Source organism: Littorina saxatilis, linkage group LG9 (genome assembly GCF_037325665.1).
Source record: "Littorina saxatilis isolate snail1 linkage group LG9, US_GU_Lsax_2.0, whole genome shotgun sequence".
NCBI lineage: Eukaryota > Metazoa > Mollusca > Gastropoda > Littorinimorpha > Littorinidae > Littorina > Littorina saxatilis.
In genome coordinates, this window is record NC_090253.1 from 40,294,157 (window position 1) to 40,311,909 (window position 17,753).

The 17,753-nt window shown below is 41.5% G+C and overlaps 1 protein-coding gene across 8 annotated transcripts in view; it reads left to right on the top strand.

The window, feature by feature from the left end:
- Positions 1 to 17,043, top strand: part of LOC138976070 (CAP-Gly domain-containing linker protein 1-like) — a 111,077-nt gene extending 94,034 nt beyond the window's left edge. For 5 of the 8 annotated variants that reach the window (XM_070348877.1, XM_070348881.1, XM_070348882.1 and 2 more), the window contains 6 exons: positions 3,035 to 3,152; positions 4,217 to 4,385; positions 5,435 to 5,487; positions 5,907 to 6,028; positions 6,960 to 7,129; positions 15,368 to 17,043. In XM_070348877.1, coding sequence (XP_070204978.1) covers positions 3,035 to 3,152; positions 4,217 to 4,385; positions 5,435 to 5,487; positions 5,907 to 6,028; positions 6,960 to 7,129; positions 15,368 to 16,725 — 1,990 coding nt within the window. In that variant the 3' untranslated portion in view covers positions 16,726 to 17,043. Of the gene's footprint in view, positions 1 to 3,034; positions 3,153 to 4,216; positions 4,386 to 5,434; positions 5,488 to 5,906; positions 6,029 to 6,959; positions 7,130 to 7,806; positions 14,094 to 15,367 lie in introns of those variants that run through there. The other 3 variants (XM_070348884.1, XM_070348885.1, XM_070348879.1) reach the window with 2 other exon arrangements.
- The last annotated feature ends 710 nt before the right edge of the window (positions 17,044 to 17,753 follow it).

Consider the following 17,753-nt stretch of genomic DNA (forward strand, 5'->3'; position numbering starts at 1 on the left):
TTTGGAGAGTGTGCGTCACCGCTTGGATTTCTGTAGGCTTGCATGCTTGTTGGAGTTGTGTGTCGTCTGCAAAGAGGTAGTGATTGACTGCGTGTTGCTTGATGACGGCAGAGAGAGGAGTGGTGTATAGTACAAATAAAACTGGGCCTAGAACTGATCCCTGGGGAACGCCGAAACAGAGAGGAGATGGAGGAGATGAGAGATTATTGACAGACACATACTGACTACGGCCCTGTAGATATGAACTAAACCAGTGAAGAGCGGTAGAGTGAATGCCAAAAACAGATTCGAGACGAGAGAGCAGAACAGAGTGATCGATCGTATCGAACGCAGCTGAGTTATCCAAGAGAAGCAGAACTGATAGGTCATCATTATCCAGAGCAGAAAGAATGTCATTCACAACACGAAGCAAAACAGTCTCGGTGCTGTGGCCAGCCCTATACGCTGACTGAAGAGGGTTGCAGAGGTTGTTGGTTTCAAGGTGGGAGAGAAGCTGACTAAGCACTACTTTTTCCAGATGGGTTAAGTTGCATAATGATCAAGGAAGGTAGCTTTAACCTGGACCACTTCTTGAAACTGACAAGTAGGACCGTAGTCTGATCTTTGGGGGTTGACATGATGGGTTAATTTGCATAATGATCAAGGAAGGTAGCTTTAACCTGGACCACTTCTTGAAACTGACAAGTAGGACCGTAGTCTGATCTTTGGGGTTGACATGATGGGTTAAGTTGCATAATGATCAAGGAAGGTAGCTTTAACCTGGACCACTTCTTGAAACTGACAAGTAGGACCGTAGTCTGATCTTTGGGGGTTGACATGATGGGTTAAGTTGCATAATGATCAAGGAAGGTAGCTTTAACCTGGACCACTTCTTGAAACTGACAAGTAGGACCGTAGTCTGATCTTTGGGGTTGACATGATGGGTTAAGTTGCATAATGATCAAGGAAGGTAGCTTTAACCTGGACCACTTCTTGAAACTGACAAGTAGGACCGTAGTCTGATCTTTGGGGTTGACATGATGGGTTAAGTTGCATAATGATCAAGGAAGGTATAGCTTTAACCTGGACCACTTCTTGAAACTGACAAGTAGGACCGTAGTCTGATCTTTGGGGTTGACATGATGGGTTAAGTTGCATAATGATCAAGGAAGGTAGCTTTAACCTGGACCACTTCTTGAAACTGACAAGTAGGACCGTAGTCTGATCTTTGGGGGTTGACATGATGGGTTAAGTTGCATAATGATCAAGGAAGGTAGCTTTAACCTGGACCACTTCTTGAAACTGACAAGTAGGACCGTAGTCTGATCTTTGGGGGTTGACATGATGGGTTAAGTTGCATAATGATCAAGGAAGGTAGCTTTAACCTGGACCACTTCTTGAAACTGACAAGTAGGACCGTAGTCTGATCTTTGGGGTTGACATGATGGGTTAAGTTGCATAATGATCAAGGAAGGTATAGCTTTAACCTGGACCACTTCTTGAAACTGACAAGTAGGACCGTAGTCTGATTTTTGGGGTTGACATGATGGGTTAAGTTGCATAATGATCAAGGAAGGTAGCTTTAACCTGGACCACTTCTTGAAACTGACAAGTAGGACCGTAGTCTGATCTTTGGGGGTTGACATGATGGGTTAAGTTGCATAATGATCAAGGAAGGTAGCTTTAACCTGGACCACTTCTTGAAACTGACAAGTAGGACCGTAGTCTGATCTTTGGGGGTTGACATGATGGGTTAAGTTGCATAATGATCAAGGAAGGTAGCTTTAACCTGGACCACTTCTTGAAACTGACAAGTAGGACCGTAGTCTGATCTTTGGGGGTTGACATGATGGGTTAAGTTGCATAATGATCAAGGAAGGTAGCTTTAACCTGGACCACTTCTTGAAACTGACAAGTAGGACCGTAGTCTGATCTTTGGGGGTTGACATGATGGGTTAAGTTGCATAATGATCAAGGAAGGTAGCTTTAACCTGGACCACTTCTTGAAACTGACAAGTAGGACCGTAGTCTGATCTTTGGGGTTGACATGATGGGTTAAGTTGCATAATGATCAAGGAAGGTATAGCTTTAACCTGGACCACTTCTTGAAACTGACAAGTAGGACCGTAGTCTGATCTTTGCCACAAAGTTTTACCTGCATGTCCTTTTGCTTTTGAATCATTTTGAATCTCTTTGTTCCACCAGTGTTAGTTTCCGTCTGAGTTAATTTGCTTATTGGGAAAATTGCTTGTACCCTTGATGTGTGAGCAAGTAGAAAATCTCAGTAGGCTTTTTTTCTGTATTTATTTCCTTCACTTTATTTAACTAAAATGAGTTAGTGTGCCACCTTTCCACTAAGCAGGTGGTGATGATGATTCCTGGCCTTTTTTCTCTCCATTTCTTGGTTGTTTTAGCAGCTTGATAGTTGATCACATTTGGCTTGGTTACTTACCGTTGGGACTCTCTGAATTGTATTTGTATATATCACTTGAAAAATCTGTTGTGGGTTTGGTGCCATTAAATTCTCTCAGACACTGTAAACGTAAATCAAGTAAAACTAAAGAATATTTTTGTTGAGGGGTTAGTCACTACATCAACATTTGTATTTGAAGTGAAAAGAGTGTCTGCTTGTGTGTGTGTGTGTCAGTGTGTGTATGTGTGTGTGTGTATGCATGCATTTTGCGCATGCTTGCGTGCGTATGTGTGTAACAGCCCTGACAGAAACATATTATGAGAGAGAGCCTAAAGAGATTGTCTGAAATCCCCCATCAGTTGGGTGTCTGGTTCTCACATTGAAAGGATCCTGGTGTACCTCTTTTCCTATTCTACCTTGTTTTGTTCATTTGTTTGTAGCGTGAAGTAACGAGTGATGGGTGTTTCCTAGACAGTGCAGCTTGGCTGAAAAAACACCAAAAAGAACACCACCAGAAATCATAGTGAACTGTTTGTGTTTTTCACAGCATTTAATGATTGACATTGTGCTTTTATAGGCATAATGATTTCATATCGCTGAAAATTTTCATTGTAGTAATTGTCTGTGGTTGCGTGTCTACAGTTACAGGCAACAGCTGGAGTCGGCGGAGGCAGAGCGCGTGTCGCTTAGCAACAAGGTCAACGACTCTGACCAGGAACTGCACACACAACGACAGGTACTGGAGCAACAGAAAGCAGAGGTCAGTTGATGATTTTTGCAAAGCATAAACATCTGATAGAACTTTTCATGGAGCTGTTTTCGAATACCACATCTCAAACATACATTCCTGCCTATGTGTGTAATGAACATCTGCCCAGGCTCTTATACAGAAAGACATCTTTCCCTTTTGAATTTGCCAAAAAGCAAGTTGTGTAACTGTGTCAGAAGAAGGCTGTGTCAGACCTGGTTACTGTACAAAATTTGCATACAATCTTACGAAATTGAAGACCGCTGTACGATTATACGCCAGACATTAAAATCATACGCAAAAAAAAAATTAAAAAAAAAATTATTTAAAAAAAAAAGAAGTATATAAGTCTGAAGAGGACTGTGTGAGCCTAGAAAGCAATGTGTAAAGAGGACTGTGTGAGACCAGAAAATACTGACCAGTGCAGTGACAGAAATGAAGGGCTGACTCAATACTGCTGACAGCAGCTGATGCAAATTTTCCTCAGAGGTCAAAAATAAAAATTATGTTTTTCTATCATTCGTTTTGTGTCACATTTTCAAATATCTAATAGTGTATGGGTTTTTTTTCTCAACAAAAATGTTTTAATTTACTTTCAGCACAAATTCTTTCTTACATGTATTTACAGTCTTTAAATAATGGGGTTTGAGGGGGGAATAAAGCACAGTGTGTACCGCGAGAATGAATTGTACACCTTAAAATTCTGATTGTACACATTTTTAGCCTCATTTGTACACCAGGAAATTTTAGTGGTAATCAGGTCTGCTGTGTTCTGCACAGAATGGACTTTTTTTGCTGAATTAATTTCAAATGTTGACACTGGAGTCAGTTATGAAATTAATTCAACAGAAACATTTGCACTCTGCACAAAGGTAGCCTAAGCCTTCAGGCTTTTACATTTATTTAAATTGATTTTTATATTTAAATTTTTTTTATATAGTTTTTTATTTTTACAACTTTGATGATTTGATAGCTGGAAATGCAACACCAAATATCATTGCAGTTGGTACGTGTAATCCTATGTGGATCATCCCATCGGTAAAACCTTGATGTGATTAACGTGTGTCCCCCTGCAGGTGACGGCCCTACAGGCAGACAAGCAGAAGCTGTTGGAGTCCAAGGCGACGTTGGAGCGAGAGCAGAGCAGCCAGAACTCGGAGAAAGTGGCCCTCAGGGAGAAAGTGGCCAAGCTGGAGGCCGCCCTGGCCCAGTCCACCAAGGCTCCTGCTGCCACTGATGCTTCTGGTCAGTTGGATGCTTGTGTAGGGGGGGCTGGGTAGCTCAGTTGGTAGAGCACTGGACTTGTGATCCAAATGTCCCAGGTTCGAATCCCGTCAGGGACGGACATGGGTCAACTTTATGTGCAAACTCAGAGACGGTATCCATGTCCCACGCCCGTGTCACCACAGCGGCACATAAAAGACCTCGGTCATTCTGCCATAAGTGCAGGTGGTTGTTTACACCTAGACGCGCACACACCTGGGTAGCGCCACTTGTTGCTGCTAGCTTTCCACTGGGAGGAAGCGACCTGAATTTCCCAGCATTGGGATAATAGAAATGAAACTCTGCTTGTGATGTGTTCCTTGGGTGTTGTAGTATTGGTACCTGCAATAAAAAGGACACCCTTTGGATCAGCCAAAAGTGTTCCTTTATTGGCCTGTCATGACAGTTAAATTTGGTCAGAATGATGGACAAAGGGACAGCAGGTGTCCCTTTACGAGAGGTGTCCTCTCATCAGAGGTGCCTCGCATTGCAGTTGCCACCGTACCGTGTTATACTCTTTGTCAGAGATATGAGGGCGAGGGTTGCCAACAACTCTTTTGCATGCACCCTCTAGCCAAATGTATTATCCCCCTTACCTCAGCAGGATGTAAGTGCTAAACAGCATTGAAAGGTTCTTTGCTTTGAACTGAGAGACTCGGTTGATGGATCAGTCAAAAAAAGGAGATGAGGGATTTTTTCTGCTTTTGATGGAGCATACTGAAAAGTAATTCAAGGATGGCAAAGCTGACACACAAATAAATGAGAGGGACGTCGGAAAGAGAAGGAGGCATGCAAGAAAGATTTGTTCAAATGACTTGCTGATGATTAGTTTGAATAACTTGCACAGCCATAGGGTACATTTTAAAAGAGGGGAAGGGGTTACCTAGTGCTTATATGTGCCTGTATTTGTGCCTTTGCACACACTGGCAGGTTTTGTGTGCTTCCGCAGAAATTCAGTATGTTTGGTGCTTCATTAAGTACTGACATATGCATGCAATACACGTGTTAAACAAGACGTTTCTGTGTGACAGGAGACGCCAGTGACTCACAGCTACTGCAGGACAAGATTGCTGCAGAGGAACAGGTCAGTGTTAACGTCTATTACACTGATGCTATTGCAGACCTGGGAATCCATATGATTTTGCTGTATTTTGTACGCTTGATTGTCTAAAATACAATCAGTACGGTCGGTGGAAAAAAAATATGATCAAACAAATTCCTAGACTACTTTTCTTCACAAGCACATCCTGAAGCCGATCCAATAATTATTTTGGATGTTCGAATGCTGTGAATTTCTTTTTAGACACAGAAGTTTAAAGGTTGTACTTGAGATAAGAACGCAATGTAGATTAAGGAATTGAAATGTGTATAATGTGTACAATAATGCAATGCAATGCAACTTTGTCTGATTGTGGGTACAAAAACATTTTTTGAATAGAGTGACATTGTCAGGATTAGCAAGCAATTTATTCATAGCATAATGTTGCATGCTGTGTTTGACAGGTGCAGTTCCTGAACTCAGTGATTGTGGACCTACAGCAAAAGAACGAGGAGACGGAACAGAGACTGCGAGCCATGGAAGCCGCTGGCTTGAATGGCAACGATGAAGTCGAATCTATGGGCATGTGAGTGACATCAAGCATTTTGTCACCCTTTATAAGTATTTGTGTGGTTTACAGACAGTGGTGCCTTATTCGGGGTTAATGGAAGAAGCCCACTCCTTACCCACTCCCTGTACTCCCCCCTGTTATCACATCAAAATAATGGGAGGAGGCACAGTGACTGAAAACAGTGCTGGTCTTTAAAATTAAACTCTTCTTCAGCGTTTGACGGTTGTGTCCCTCATAATCTAAGGCCGGCTGATCGTATGAACTGGCAGGTTTGGCACAGGTCTTCCACAGTTCCCCAAAGTTTTGTGTTGGGGGTTGTCCTCTCTGGCCAGGTCAGGTCGCGCAGGGGGGCAGAACACAAAATTAAACTCAAACACGTGCACTTTCAGTTTGACAGAACTGTTTTGTCAGGGAGTGGATCTAGAATGAAGTGTATTGTGCCCCATGAATGAGTTTTCCCCAACCCTCTACCCCTTCCTAACCTTACAGGGAGTTATACTCATTGAAAGAGTGACGACTGGTCTTCAAAATGTCAGCTCAAAGGCATACACGTGAGGATTAATTCATCTGTTTCGTCAGGGTGCGCATCTTGTGATGAGTGTAATGTTCTAATTGAACAAGTTTTCTCTCCCTAAATCAGCGTTTGGCTGCATAAATGGAGGGGGAAAAACAGTCATGCATGTAAAAACCCACTCGTGCAAAAAAGAACAGTGTACATGGGAGTTTCTGCCCATGAACATTGAAGAAGAAGAATGAGGTTTTAGTGCCCTTTGCTAAAGTTGTAAATATGGACTGCATAGCTTCAGCAACAAGAATAAAGAGCCACGCAGAGGCTACTGTTTTCATTTCATAACCTTTGGTTTAAACAGTGCTTTATTCAACAATGTATGGATATGTATGGATATAATATATAACATATTCATAACCTTTGACGTTGGTGTTCCAGCCCCATTGACCGATCACGACCAGCCCCTCGGTTGTTCTGTGACATCTGCGACGAGTTTGACCTTCACGACACAGATGACTGCCCCAAGCAGGCCATGTCCGACAGCCCGACCCCCACCTCACACCACGGAGACCGCAAGTCTATGCGCCCCTACTGCGATATATGTGAATGTGAGTAGATACCTTTTGATTGGCTTCTTTTGCTTTGTGTTGTTGGTGGTTTTAGCTGACCTGAGGCAGGTATGCTTTGATGGTACATTGCTGCACATTCCTACATCAGTGGTGGCTATTATTTTGTAAAGTGTTGTCAGTTGTCTACAAGAAAGAAGTGAAGTAATGGTCAGGGAAAGAGGAAGTAAGGTGGGATAAAGAGAGAAGTAAAAGATTGTAAAAGAATTGACTTTGAATTTCCTTGGGCATTGTGTGCATTTTGGTTCGGAAAAAGGTCTGGGTTTTATTAATGAGGTTCATACTAATTGTTATTTGGTTCATACCAACTGTTTATACTAAAACAATAACAAACAGCTCTGAAAACGTTTGTCATTTCACATGTAAGCCTTTGTTGAGGAATTTGAATTGACTTGTCTTCCCAACCTAATGACCGAAAAGGGGTAGGTTTAATTTCTCACCATTTGGATGAATGAAGAGTTGATCTGCAGTCAACTTCTGGTCTCAAATTCTTGAACATACATTTCACAGATTCATCAAACTTTTGACTTGCTCTTGTGTATGTGTTTTGCTATGGCTTTTTTTGTTTTATGACTGATGATTTTGGTTGTTCCCATGCATTGAGACGAGTGACGTTCTAACCCAGCATGCCTTGTCTTTCCCTCTGTTCTCGCTGGCAGCGTTTGGCCATTGGACAGACCATTGTGCAGACGAAGAGACCTTCTGAAACCAACGACGACGACATCCAGTCGTGTCTGCACGTCATCTCAACATCCTCATGGTCCTGAGTGTGGAATGCTGACATTTCATCCCCCATGCCAACCCCCCTCTGCCCCTCTCACCCAATCCCCTTCTCCCCAAGAATTCCTCATGCTTGGACTTGCTGTGGGCTGACACCAACCAAACCACAACCGTGTTCATTCCATTGCTTGCTGGGTTCAACAAAAGAGCATGACACCCTAACACCTCAGTTTGCAAATGCATTCCATTCGTACGATCATCAGCACCAGCTCTTTTTGTTTTGGAGGTAACGGGCTGTTCCGGATCACCGCTTCACCGCAGAAAACATTCGTTCATGCGTAGCAAAGCATTCACCGTTAGATGAGGAACGCGTTTGGAACGAGTTTGAGGAGTGTGTCAGTGAACGGAGGCTCTTGGCGGAAGGCAGGCTTTGGTTCATGTACCGTCATCATTATCATCGCCATCATCATCATCATCGACATAGCCATCGCCACGGTTGTTCATCAGGCATGGCGAATGAAGAGGCTTTGGGGACTGGTGTCGGCATACACCGTGTGGTTTGTGGTTGAATTGACAGTCATGTTGAGGATAGTGTGAACAGCATTGAATGATGCGGGTTCTGAGCGATCAAAAGCACACGCATGTATCATTGTTGGTGCATTCCACTCAGCAGTGCAGACAGCACAAAGCTTCTTTTTCGTTTTTTGAAGCAAAAGTTTGTTCTCAATGGCTGCAGAATGAAGCGAATTCGGAATATGTGACAAAGATGAACAGGTACTATTCTTTGTGCATTTAGGGGAAGTCTTCCTCATGGAGAAAAAAAGTCAAAAGAAAAGAGTGAATTAGAAAATAAATGGTCATGACTCAGCCTTCATCTCCAAAGAAAGCTGCAGACTGCTTTTAATAATAGAAGAAATGAAAGCCAGTTAAAATGGAAGCCAGTTGATACCACTTGCTTGGGTGTCCTGGTCCCTGTCTGGTGGTTATTTGCAAGGTGTCTCGTCTACGTGGACTAAAAATGCTCCGCTCAAAATGTGTTCCTTCCGATGAAACATTCCAGTCAGCACAGGAATCGTAATACACAGTGCTCTCACTTCCTGGACTGGTGGGTTCCTGACCCCCTGCCCCGCACACCACCCCCCAAAAAATAAAAGGGGCCACCGAAACTCCTTTCCAAACCCTCCAACTCTGGTCACGCATGGACTGAACTAAGCTGCTGTGTTCTCTGAGTTTTGGGGTGAAAAGAATTGAGAAAGATCAGGTCTCAAGATGTGACTATTGGGACAAAGCAGAAACTCGTAGAATACAGATCTCTGTTGGGCCAGTACTGACTAAAGGACAGTTGACATAATACCAGAAATGTTTTGTCTTTTGTATCTGATGACCTAGCTGTCAGGGTAATGTCTTGGCTAATACCGTAACATCTTAAAAGAGAGGTCTTCTATGCCATCATTATGTGGCATTTGTACTACCTTATGGCAAAGAATGTTGCTATGACGACACTTCTAAAACGTGACATTCCTCCGTAACCTTGGTCCAATAAGTGATGAATGTGTTTTTGTGGCTAGAAAAAATAGTGTGTGAACCTAAGCAAAGATTACTGGCTTTTATGAAACTCATCTGGAAAGGTGCTTATGTCATGTTTCGTTCAGTATTTGCAATATTGATAGAGATCCTTGCTGATCTAGCTTCCGTTCATTGACGATTTGGCTTCTTACAGCCTCTAAGAAGACGAACGGTATGCTTGGGTCCAAAAATGGTGGTATACTCATGACATTGCTGCGCTGCTGTTGCTTTTGATGGGTATAGTGATGCTTTACGTCTTTGTTTGAGAGAAACGTTTCAGAGATTGTTTCTTTGAACTTTAAATCAAAAGTGGCACAGCCTCTTTTCGGATATTTTTCTTCAGAAGAAAAAATATTGTTTGACTGTGGGTATAGAAACACCATAATAGCATGACTATGAACTAGTTAACTTGCGTCAGTGTATTTGTTGGAGTTTATGGTTGAGTCGTATTTATCTTGCATGTTCCTCCACTTGGCTTTGGTATTCTCAAACAAATTCTGTGATATGTATAATTTTTCCTGATGTAACCGAGTACGCTCACTTCTGTAAACATAATTACAGCCATATTCTAAACATGTAACAGTCATACTGTGTGCTGTAATCAAAGGGGTTCAACACTTGTGTATCACCTCAGTGGAGAAGTCCAGGGAATGTGAATTAAAATGATTGACATTCTCTTCCTGGTCAGCAAACCTGGCTTAAACTATATTGTTCATCCCTTTGTTGAATCTTCGGAAAGAAAAAGGTTTGGAGGTTTATGACATCAAAGGGAAGTTATACAAGTCAGAAATTTGAGAAGCTTGCTTCAGGAGAATCCGTGAACTAAACATTTTCTTATCATGCTAGTGGTAAGTATTTTACATAAGTCTACCTGAAGTAGGTATTTTTTTAATATAATGTTATCGATCTTATTTGAGAAAATTTAGTAATGTGATAGAGAAAAATCGGATGCATTGAAATCATTCTTTGACTGCTAGGCAATGGCTGCTTGAAACATTGGCTACCTCATTTGCTGCAATGTTGCCGCTGGTTCGAGTCTCATTTTGCTTTGCGCTCACATGAAAAACATTGTATATTTTTCATACCATCTATTTGCTCATAACATGAAAGAAAGATTGTCAGGTCCTTCATCACTATGGCTTTTTACAACTACAGCGCTCACAAACAACAGTAACATTTCATGAAAAATTAGCACATTTAATTTCAGAATGTGCATCATTTTTCAGAAATCACTTTCTCCGTTTCTTTTGCTGTCTGATTGGTACCTTCACATTGTTTGTCCATATATTTTGTTGGTAAGTTAAATGACTCAGCAAGCAGCACTCTGTTGCTTAAATAGGCACATAACATCTGTGATTGCAATGAATTTATTCAGCCTTTCTTTGTAAAACTTCTTCACATCATGTCTTTCATGCCACTAGCTGTCTCCCATAAGTCATCTTTTGAGCGCTTGTCAGTAGCCTTTCACATGGGCAGAGAGCTTTAACATTCACTTATTCAGGGGTTTGTTACCTAAGTTATTTAAGTGTGTTTTGTTTCATTGTGTTTTGTTTTGTTTTGTTTTGCAATGCTCCACATCTGCAAAAAATAAAATAGAAGTATGACTGTATAGTACTGCTACTGCTGAGCAAAAAAACAAGGGCTAATCAAACTCTCATACTTAAAATGTGAGGGCTACCAACCATAGGCTTTGTGATTCAACGTTTGATTAAAATAACTTTCTAAGTGACAGTGACTCATTATGCAATAACACAACAAAGGAAGGAAAGGCATTTTTAAATGAGTGTATTTCAGCTATTTGTTGGTTGTAAAAATGGTGCAGGAAACATGTGTACTGTTGTTTTAACCTTCCTTGATGTGGAACACTGCTAGTTTATTTTGTTTTGTTTTGATCTTACTTAAAGGCACGGCCTCCTTGTCATTATGCTCACCATCTCAGATCTTGTAAGGCTTTAACATGGGGAAAGAACATCTCTCCAATTGGACACATACCAAACATCAGCACCCTGACTGCTTGCTGTGGTGAGTTGGAACATTTTTTTCTGAATTAATTTCTGAAAATGCCACCAGTGGCTTTTACAAAAATCCCCACAGCACACAGAGAGTATACCCAGGCTGTTCATTTTTGGTATGTGATCAAGTGGAGAGATGGTCTTATCCCGTGTTAAAAGCCTGGCCAGATCTGAGATGGTGAGCCGACCTGCTTTCATGAGAAGGAGTGTGCCTTTGAGATTGTTACTGTCATTTTCAACATTTCCAGCCTTGTGTGACAGTTGCGTCTGTGTGTGTCCAGCAGTTTTCATACTTCAATTTAAAATACAGTGTTCTAGATGATCGAACGTGTTATAGCAAAGACCTGTACGCATATGTGTAGATATTGCGTCACCCGTGACTCACTTTTTTTCTTCTCCGTGTTCCAAATCATACGTTGTTTTACTCCCACCGAGACTGCAGATCTTGGCAAACGCGTGACGTCAAAACTAGATTTAATGATGTTACCCGTACACGTTCCCGTGCACACGTGCTGAAAAATGCCACATCTAGATCATGCTAATAAAAACAACCAGGCGAACATTGATCACAAAGGCTGGTACATACATGTAGTATAGATACTCTCCAGATAGCTTTGATCTGAGTGATGACATCAACTGCCATTAATACAGCCAGCAAAATAGAAAGCTACTACAGTGAAAACACCCTTTAAGACCTCCACAAAAATCTGAGACAATCGGGTCTTAGAAAGGACGGAGTCTTAAAATGGGGGTAATTTGACAGAGGTTATGAACAGAAAGTCAGAAAACAAGGTCTTAAAAAGGAGGGAGTCTTACATTTTGGGGTCTTAAAAGGGGCGTTCCAGTGTATCAACAGCACAACACTTCCTTAATCTAGTTTTGTGAGGGCAAAAACCCATGAAATGACTGCTGCATTATTTTTGATTCATTTTGTCGGAGGCATGCAGGGTTATAGGTAGGATTGTGGCGAATCCATTCATGATTTCCATTCATGATTTCAGACGGTTGTTTCCTGGTGTGAGCAATATCCCTTCTTTGAAGTGTTTGTTCCTGTTAGCAGTGGCCGTCCTGTGTGTCATGAGCGTATCTTGATCCGGTGTTTGGGTGTATTGCAGCAAATTGTATTGAGATGTGTGTGTGTGTGTGTGAGAGAGAGAGAGAATTATTGAGCAGCTTGAGACGTGTGTGTGTAAGAGAGAGATAGAGAGAGAATAATTGAGCTGCTTGAGACGCCAAAGACATTGTGTTTAATTTTGTAGAACAAATATGGAGTGTAACAATTTTTTTAGTTGTTATATAAATCTTCTTACTTGACACGAAGTTCCGAAAAAGTGTCATAAAAACAAAATGCATATATATTTATCAAAGCCTCTGCATCAATCAAATTTTCCCTGCGTCAAGGGTTTAGAGTCTTCCACAACTTGCCTCTTTGTGAAATTTTGTTTTATTGATTAAATAAAAAAATTAAAATGAAAAATAAAAACATTTATGAAAAAGAAAATTTGGTATATGAATTAAAACACTGAGTTTCCCCTCATATAGTGCCATCACATATCACTTTGCATGAAGACAGATGGAGTGAAATTTTGAATGATACATTATATTATGACTGAATGGCATTCACACCTTTTCGCACAGAATGGTTGGAAATTGATATTGCAATAGCTCTCGCATGCTAAAATCTCAAAAGTTACATTTTCGGGGTACAGTTGATTTTGTTATGGTAAGATTTGTATTTAACTTGTTATGATGTTTTTCAGGCTGTGTTTGAATGGTAAAGACTGAACTGTCTCACTCTTGTTGCGTTTAAAATTGATCAGCAAGATTTGCAGAAAAATAGAGATTTCTTTTTGCTATAGGCAGAAAGAGTGAGCGAGTGGAAGACATGAGAAGAATACTTTTTATCTTTTCCAGTTGCTTTGTCTTTGAAGAAAAAAGATACTGTTTGACAACAGTAAAAAGGAGCACTAAATTCAGTGCAAAAAAATTTGAAAATATAGAAAATATTTATGAGCCACAGTAATTTATGCAGCTCAATTAATTTATTTGTCCAATCAGTGCAATGTTGCTTATGCTCAGTACTGTAAAGTTCTTTTTCGTTGTCTTTTTAGTTCATGCTGCATGGTTTCCGACAGTGTAGATGCTCACGTTTTTCAATTTCGGATATGAAATGTGGTCATTTTGCCAGTCATGTTTGATATTTTAATTTTTAGGCAAGGTACATCATATTTTGTTTTATCCATTGTCATTTTGCTCATGATAAATAACAAAGGTTGTAAACATTTTTCCACACCGGAATGATGCCAGCGTTGCTTAGTCCTCCTGTGTGTATTTTGCTGCTTGTGGAATTGAGTGTGAATTTGTGCATGCATGCAGAAATGTGCTGTTTGATGACACATTCTGTAACATTCTAGCATTTCAGGTGTTCTTGTTTGAGGAGGGGTTTTGCACAGTGAAATCTTAAACTTGCCATATTTGTCTAAGACTACAGGATCTGCTAACTAATGTTGCTGGTGTTTTAACCCCTTTTGTGTACCCTCAAGACTTGACCAAGCTTTCAGTTGTGTAATGTATTGTGAGGCTCTTATAGTCTTTATGATAAAGCTTCAATAATAATAATAAAAATAAATAAAAATGAGAAATCTGCAGTGATCATTTTTGGCTATTCATTTCATTTTGAGTCATTTGTGTACTGTGCATGGGTGTAAAAAGTGGAGATGTTTTCTTACATGCAGCACATATTAACACACACACACACACACACATGCGTGCACACACACCCACACATGCACACATGCATACAGGCCCACACATGCACACAAACGCAATCAAAATAGTCACATGACACACATACAAACCTTGTTCAAATGTTACAAGTCAAAAACAGCTGAGGTTCACACTTGTTCTGAATAAAATAAGGACAAATGTGGCATTCATGAAAAACAATATACAAAACACAAACACATAACCCAACAATTGCACCCATCCACCCATCCACCCACATGTAATTGTATATACACATAGACGCGGGCTGAAGTACCAATTTCACTCAAACAGCAACGGGAACTCAAAAATGTTTGTGCCCAAGGATACAGTAGCGTTAGGTCCATAAGATCCTGTCTTACATCTAGTTCTTGCTAATCTATTACACATACATACAAGGAAGAGTGACTAGAATGAAAAACCTCATATAATAAACAGACAAACAAACAAAACCCTTACACAAGCAAACAAACAATCTAAGATAAGACAGCCTGATTAAGCAAACCAATATCATTCATAAGTAAGGTAAATAATGACTAAAGTAACAATCAAATCCTAAAGACAATCCATGAAAGGGTGGAGTTGCAGAATATTTCAGTTACAAGCTTACACTATTCACGTTTTGAATGAACACGTAGATAAAAAGTACATTCACAATGAATAGCATTTCGTATTGGACTCTTAATATTCATCTATTTGTAAAATATACCAGAAAAATCAATAAACACCCAAAGCATACACGCGTTACCGAGATCACACACACACACACTGACACACACACATTGGGTCAACAAATCACACCTTCCTAAGCATTTCTTAACACTTAAATATTGTTTAATAATTGAGAAGAAAAAAACCCTGCAAAAATAGCCGAAAGCAGACACAATTACACATACAAACGTGCGTGAACACACATGCATGCGTGCATACACACGCAAATGCATACTGAAACACACACTAGCACACACACACACCTACCACTCCCGTAACACACACACACACGCCCATGCACAGACAGACATACACATACATACACACCTACCACGCACGCACACACACCCCTGCCACCCCCCCACCCACCCACACACTCCCCCCCCCCCCATACACATACACCACACGATGTAATCAATAAGGTTAACATTGGTGGTTGTCTGGGCAGATTTCATCGACCCTGAAGCCGCAGAGAAGCACACCCACTCCAAGCAGATCGACACCTTCTTCAAACAGCACATCGGATTCAGCGACGACGACCTGGACGAGCTCTGGAAGAGTCAAGGTCATAGTCAAGGTCAAAGACACAAGGTCGCTTACAACAACGCATCATCCCCTTCACCCTTGTCATCCCCAGAGGCGGAGGCGGGTGGTGATGAGTCGAGGCATATGACAGGGCTGGGAATTAAACATGGATTGAGTAGCTTTGGGTCTACCGTCCCCAGTCTTGTGCTGTCGGATGGCGAGGCCTATCCTGTGCCACAACTACCAGATCAAGGCGGCGTTAGCGAGTCCTCTGCACCAAAACCTGCATCTGAGTTATACGGGAGCAGCAGCAACGCCAAAGCAAGAACAGCCCAACAACACGTCAATCCGATGGTAGGGGCTCCTGGACTCAACACAGACTTGAATTTGGATCACCCTGGAAGCGAGACAGAATCAGCATCAGGAAAAATGTCTCCAACTTGCCAGAAAGGTCCAGCAGACAACCTCCAGCACTCTCGCAAAAGAGAGACGAGTTCCAGCGACTTGGAGGAGTTTGATGACGCCACCGAGTCTCAGGACGAATCCTCTTCCCGCGGCAGAACGCCAGAGCCTGATCCCATGCAGGGAGAGGGAGAAGGTCTGAAGAGCCTAGAGGAGGCCACGAAATCTCTTGCTGCAAATGTCCAGCCCTCAGAAGCCACAGGCAAACCGGCAAAGACCCCTGATTCAAAACAGAAACAGAAAAGTTCTGCTCCCAAGAAGTCGGCAAAGAAGGCTACCAAGAGTGCAACGGCAGCTCAAGAGCAGCCGAAGGAGGGTTCCTCGGAACAGAAAGCCTCACGAAAACCAGACCCGTCTCCCTCAAGAATGACAGAGGGCAAAACTGGATCGTCTTCAGACAGCACGCGTCAAGCTGAACAAGGACTGGAAGGTCAAGCGGTCACGGGAAAGCAACCAGAGAATGCAGACAAGTCTACAGCCAGCGTCAAGATGCGACAGAAACAAGTACCTGCGGAAAAGCCCGAACAAGGCAGAGGAGGGACAGAGAGCGAAGGATCTAACCAGCCCAAGGGAGGAAAGGATAGCGTAGAGTCGAATCAAGGTAAAGATGGAAAAGAAGAGACCGACAGCAAGGGAGACGATCCAGGCAGTAAGGGAGAGAAGCCAGAAAGCAAGGGAGATAAACGCGACAAGCAGCAGGAGAAGGCCAAGAAACGAGCCAGCGCTGGAGCCAGTCTGGGTGACAGTTCTTCACCGCCTGAGGCTGACGGAGATGGTGCGTCTGGTTCTGAACGACCCGAGAGCTGCGTCATCTCCTGAACTACTGCTTTAGTCCACTGACAAACGATTGGACAAACCCCCAAACCCAATCATTATTTCATGCAGTAGTTGCGGAGACTTGACTCGCATTTCTGTGATTTTTCCTCACAACCCTGTCATTTGAAATTTAGACTTATTGAAACCCCAACCATTCATCGATTCAATGGATGCAGAGGTCTGACTCGTATTTGCGTTATCTTGTTTCACTACTGAGAAAACATCACACACACGCACACACTGACACACACAAGCGCACGCGCGGACGCACGCACGCACTCACACATACACACACACACACACACACACACACACACACACACACACGTACGCGCGCCAACACATACATACACACACACATACACACACACACACATATACACACACACACACGAACGCACACACACACACACACACGCGCACGCACGCGTGGACGCACATACAAACAAACAATTGTGTATGAATATTTGCACATGTATACGATAACAAGCTGTACATTTACATTCTGTGTCTTTCCTGGTTGCTATTTCTGATTGTTTTGCAGGTTAACAAATCAAGAAATGAAAATATGTTTGGAATTTCTAAAATCCTATTTAATGAGCGTTGTAAATACTTAACCGAATTCTGTGTATATCTGATTTTAAAAGAAGAAAAATAAATTACGTCCATGCATTGACATTATTGGTTTGGCTATGTATATGTTGGTATGATTATAAGAATCGAAGCTTTGAGACGATTTGTAATTAGGAATACGTTGTTGATGACGGCAAAACTAATAAATATATGTATTCTCCATTGTCAACATACGGTATTAAAACTGCAAAATCAACATGTCTAAAATGATCATGTTATCATTGAGAATAAATCTAATCTCTTATTAAAAAAATAAAATATCATTGTGTTTTTTTTAATGCTTTTGGTAAATTCCGTTACCAATAATTTGAATCAGTTCAACATTTGTTGCCTTAGTTATTACTTTTATTTATATGTTTACTGGTTATTACTTCCCTTATTGTTGCTACGGTTTATTC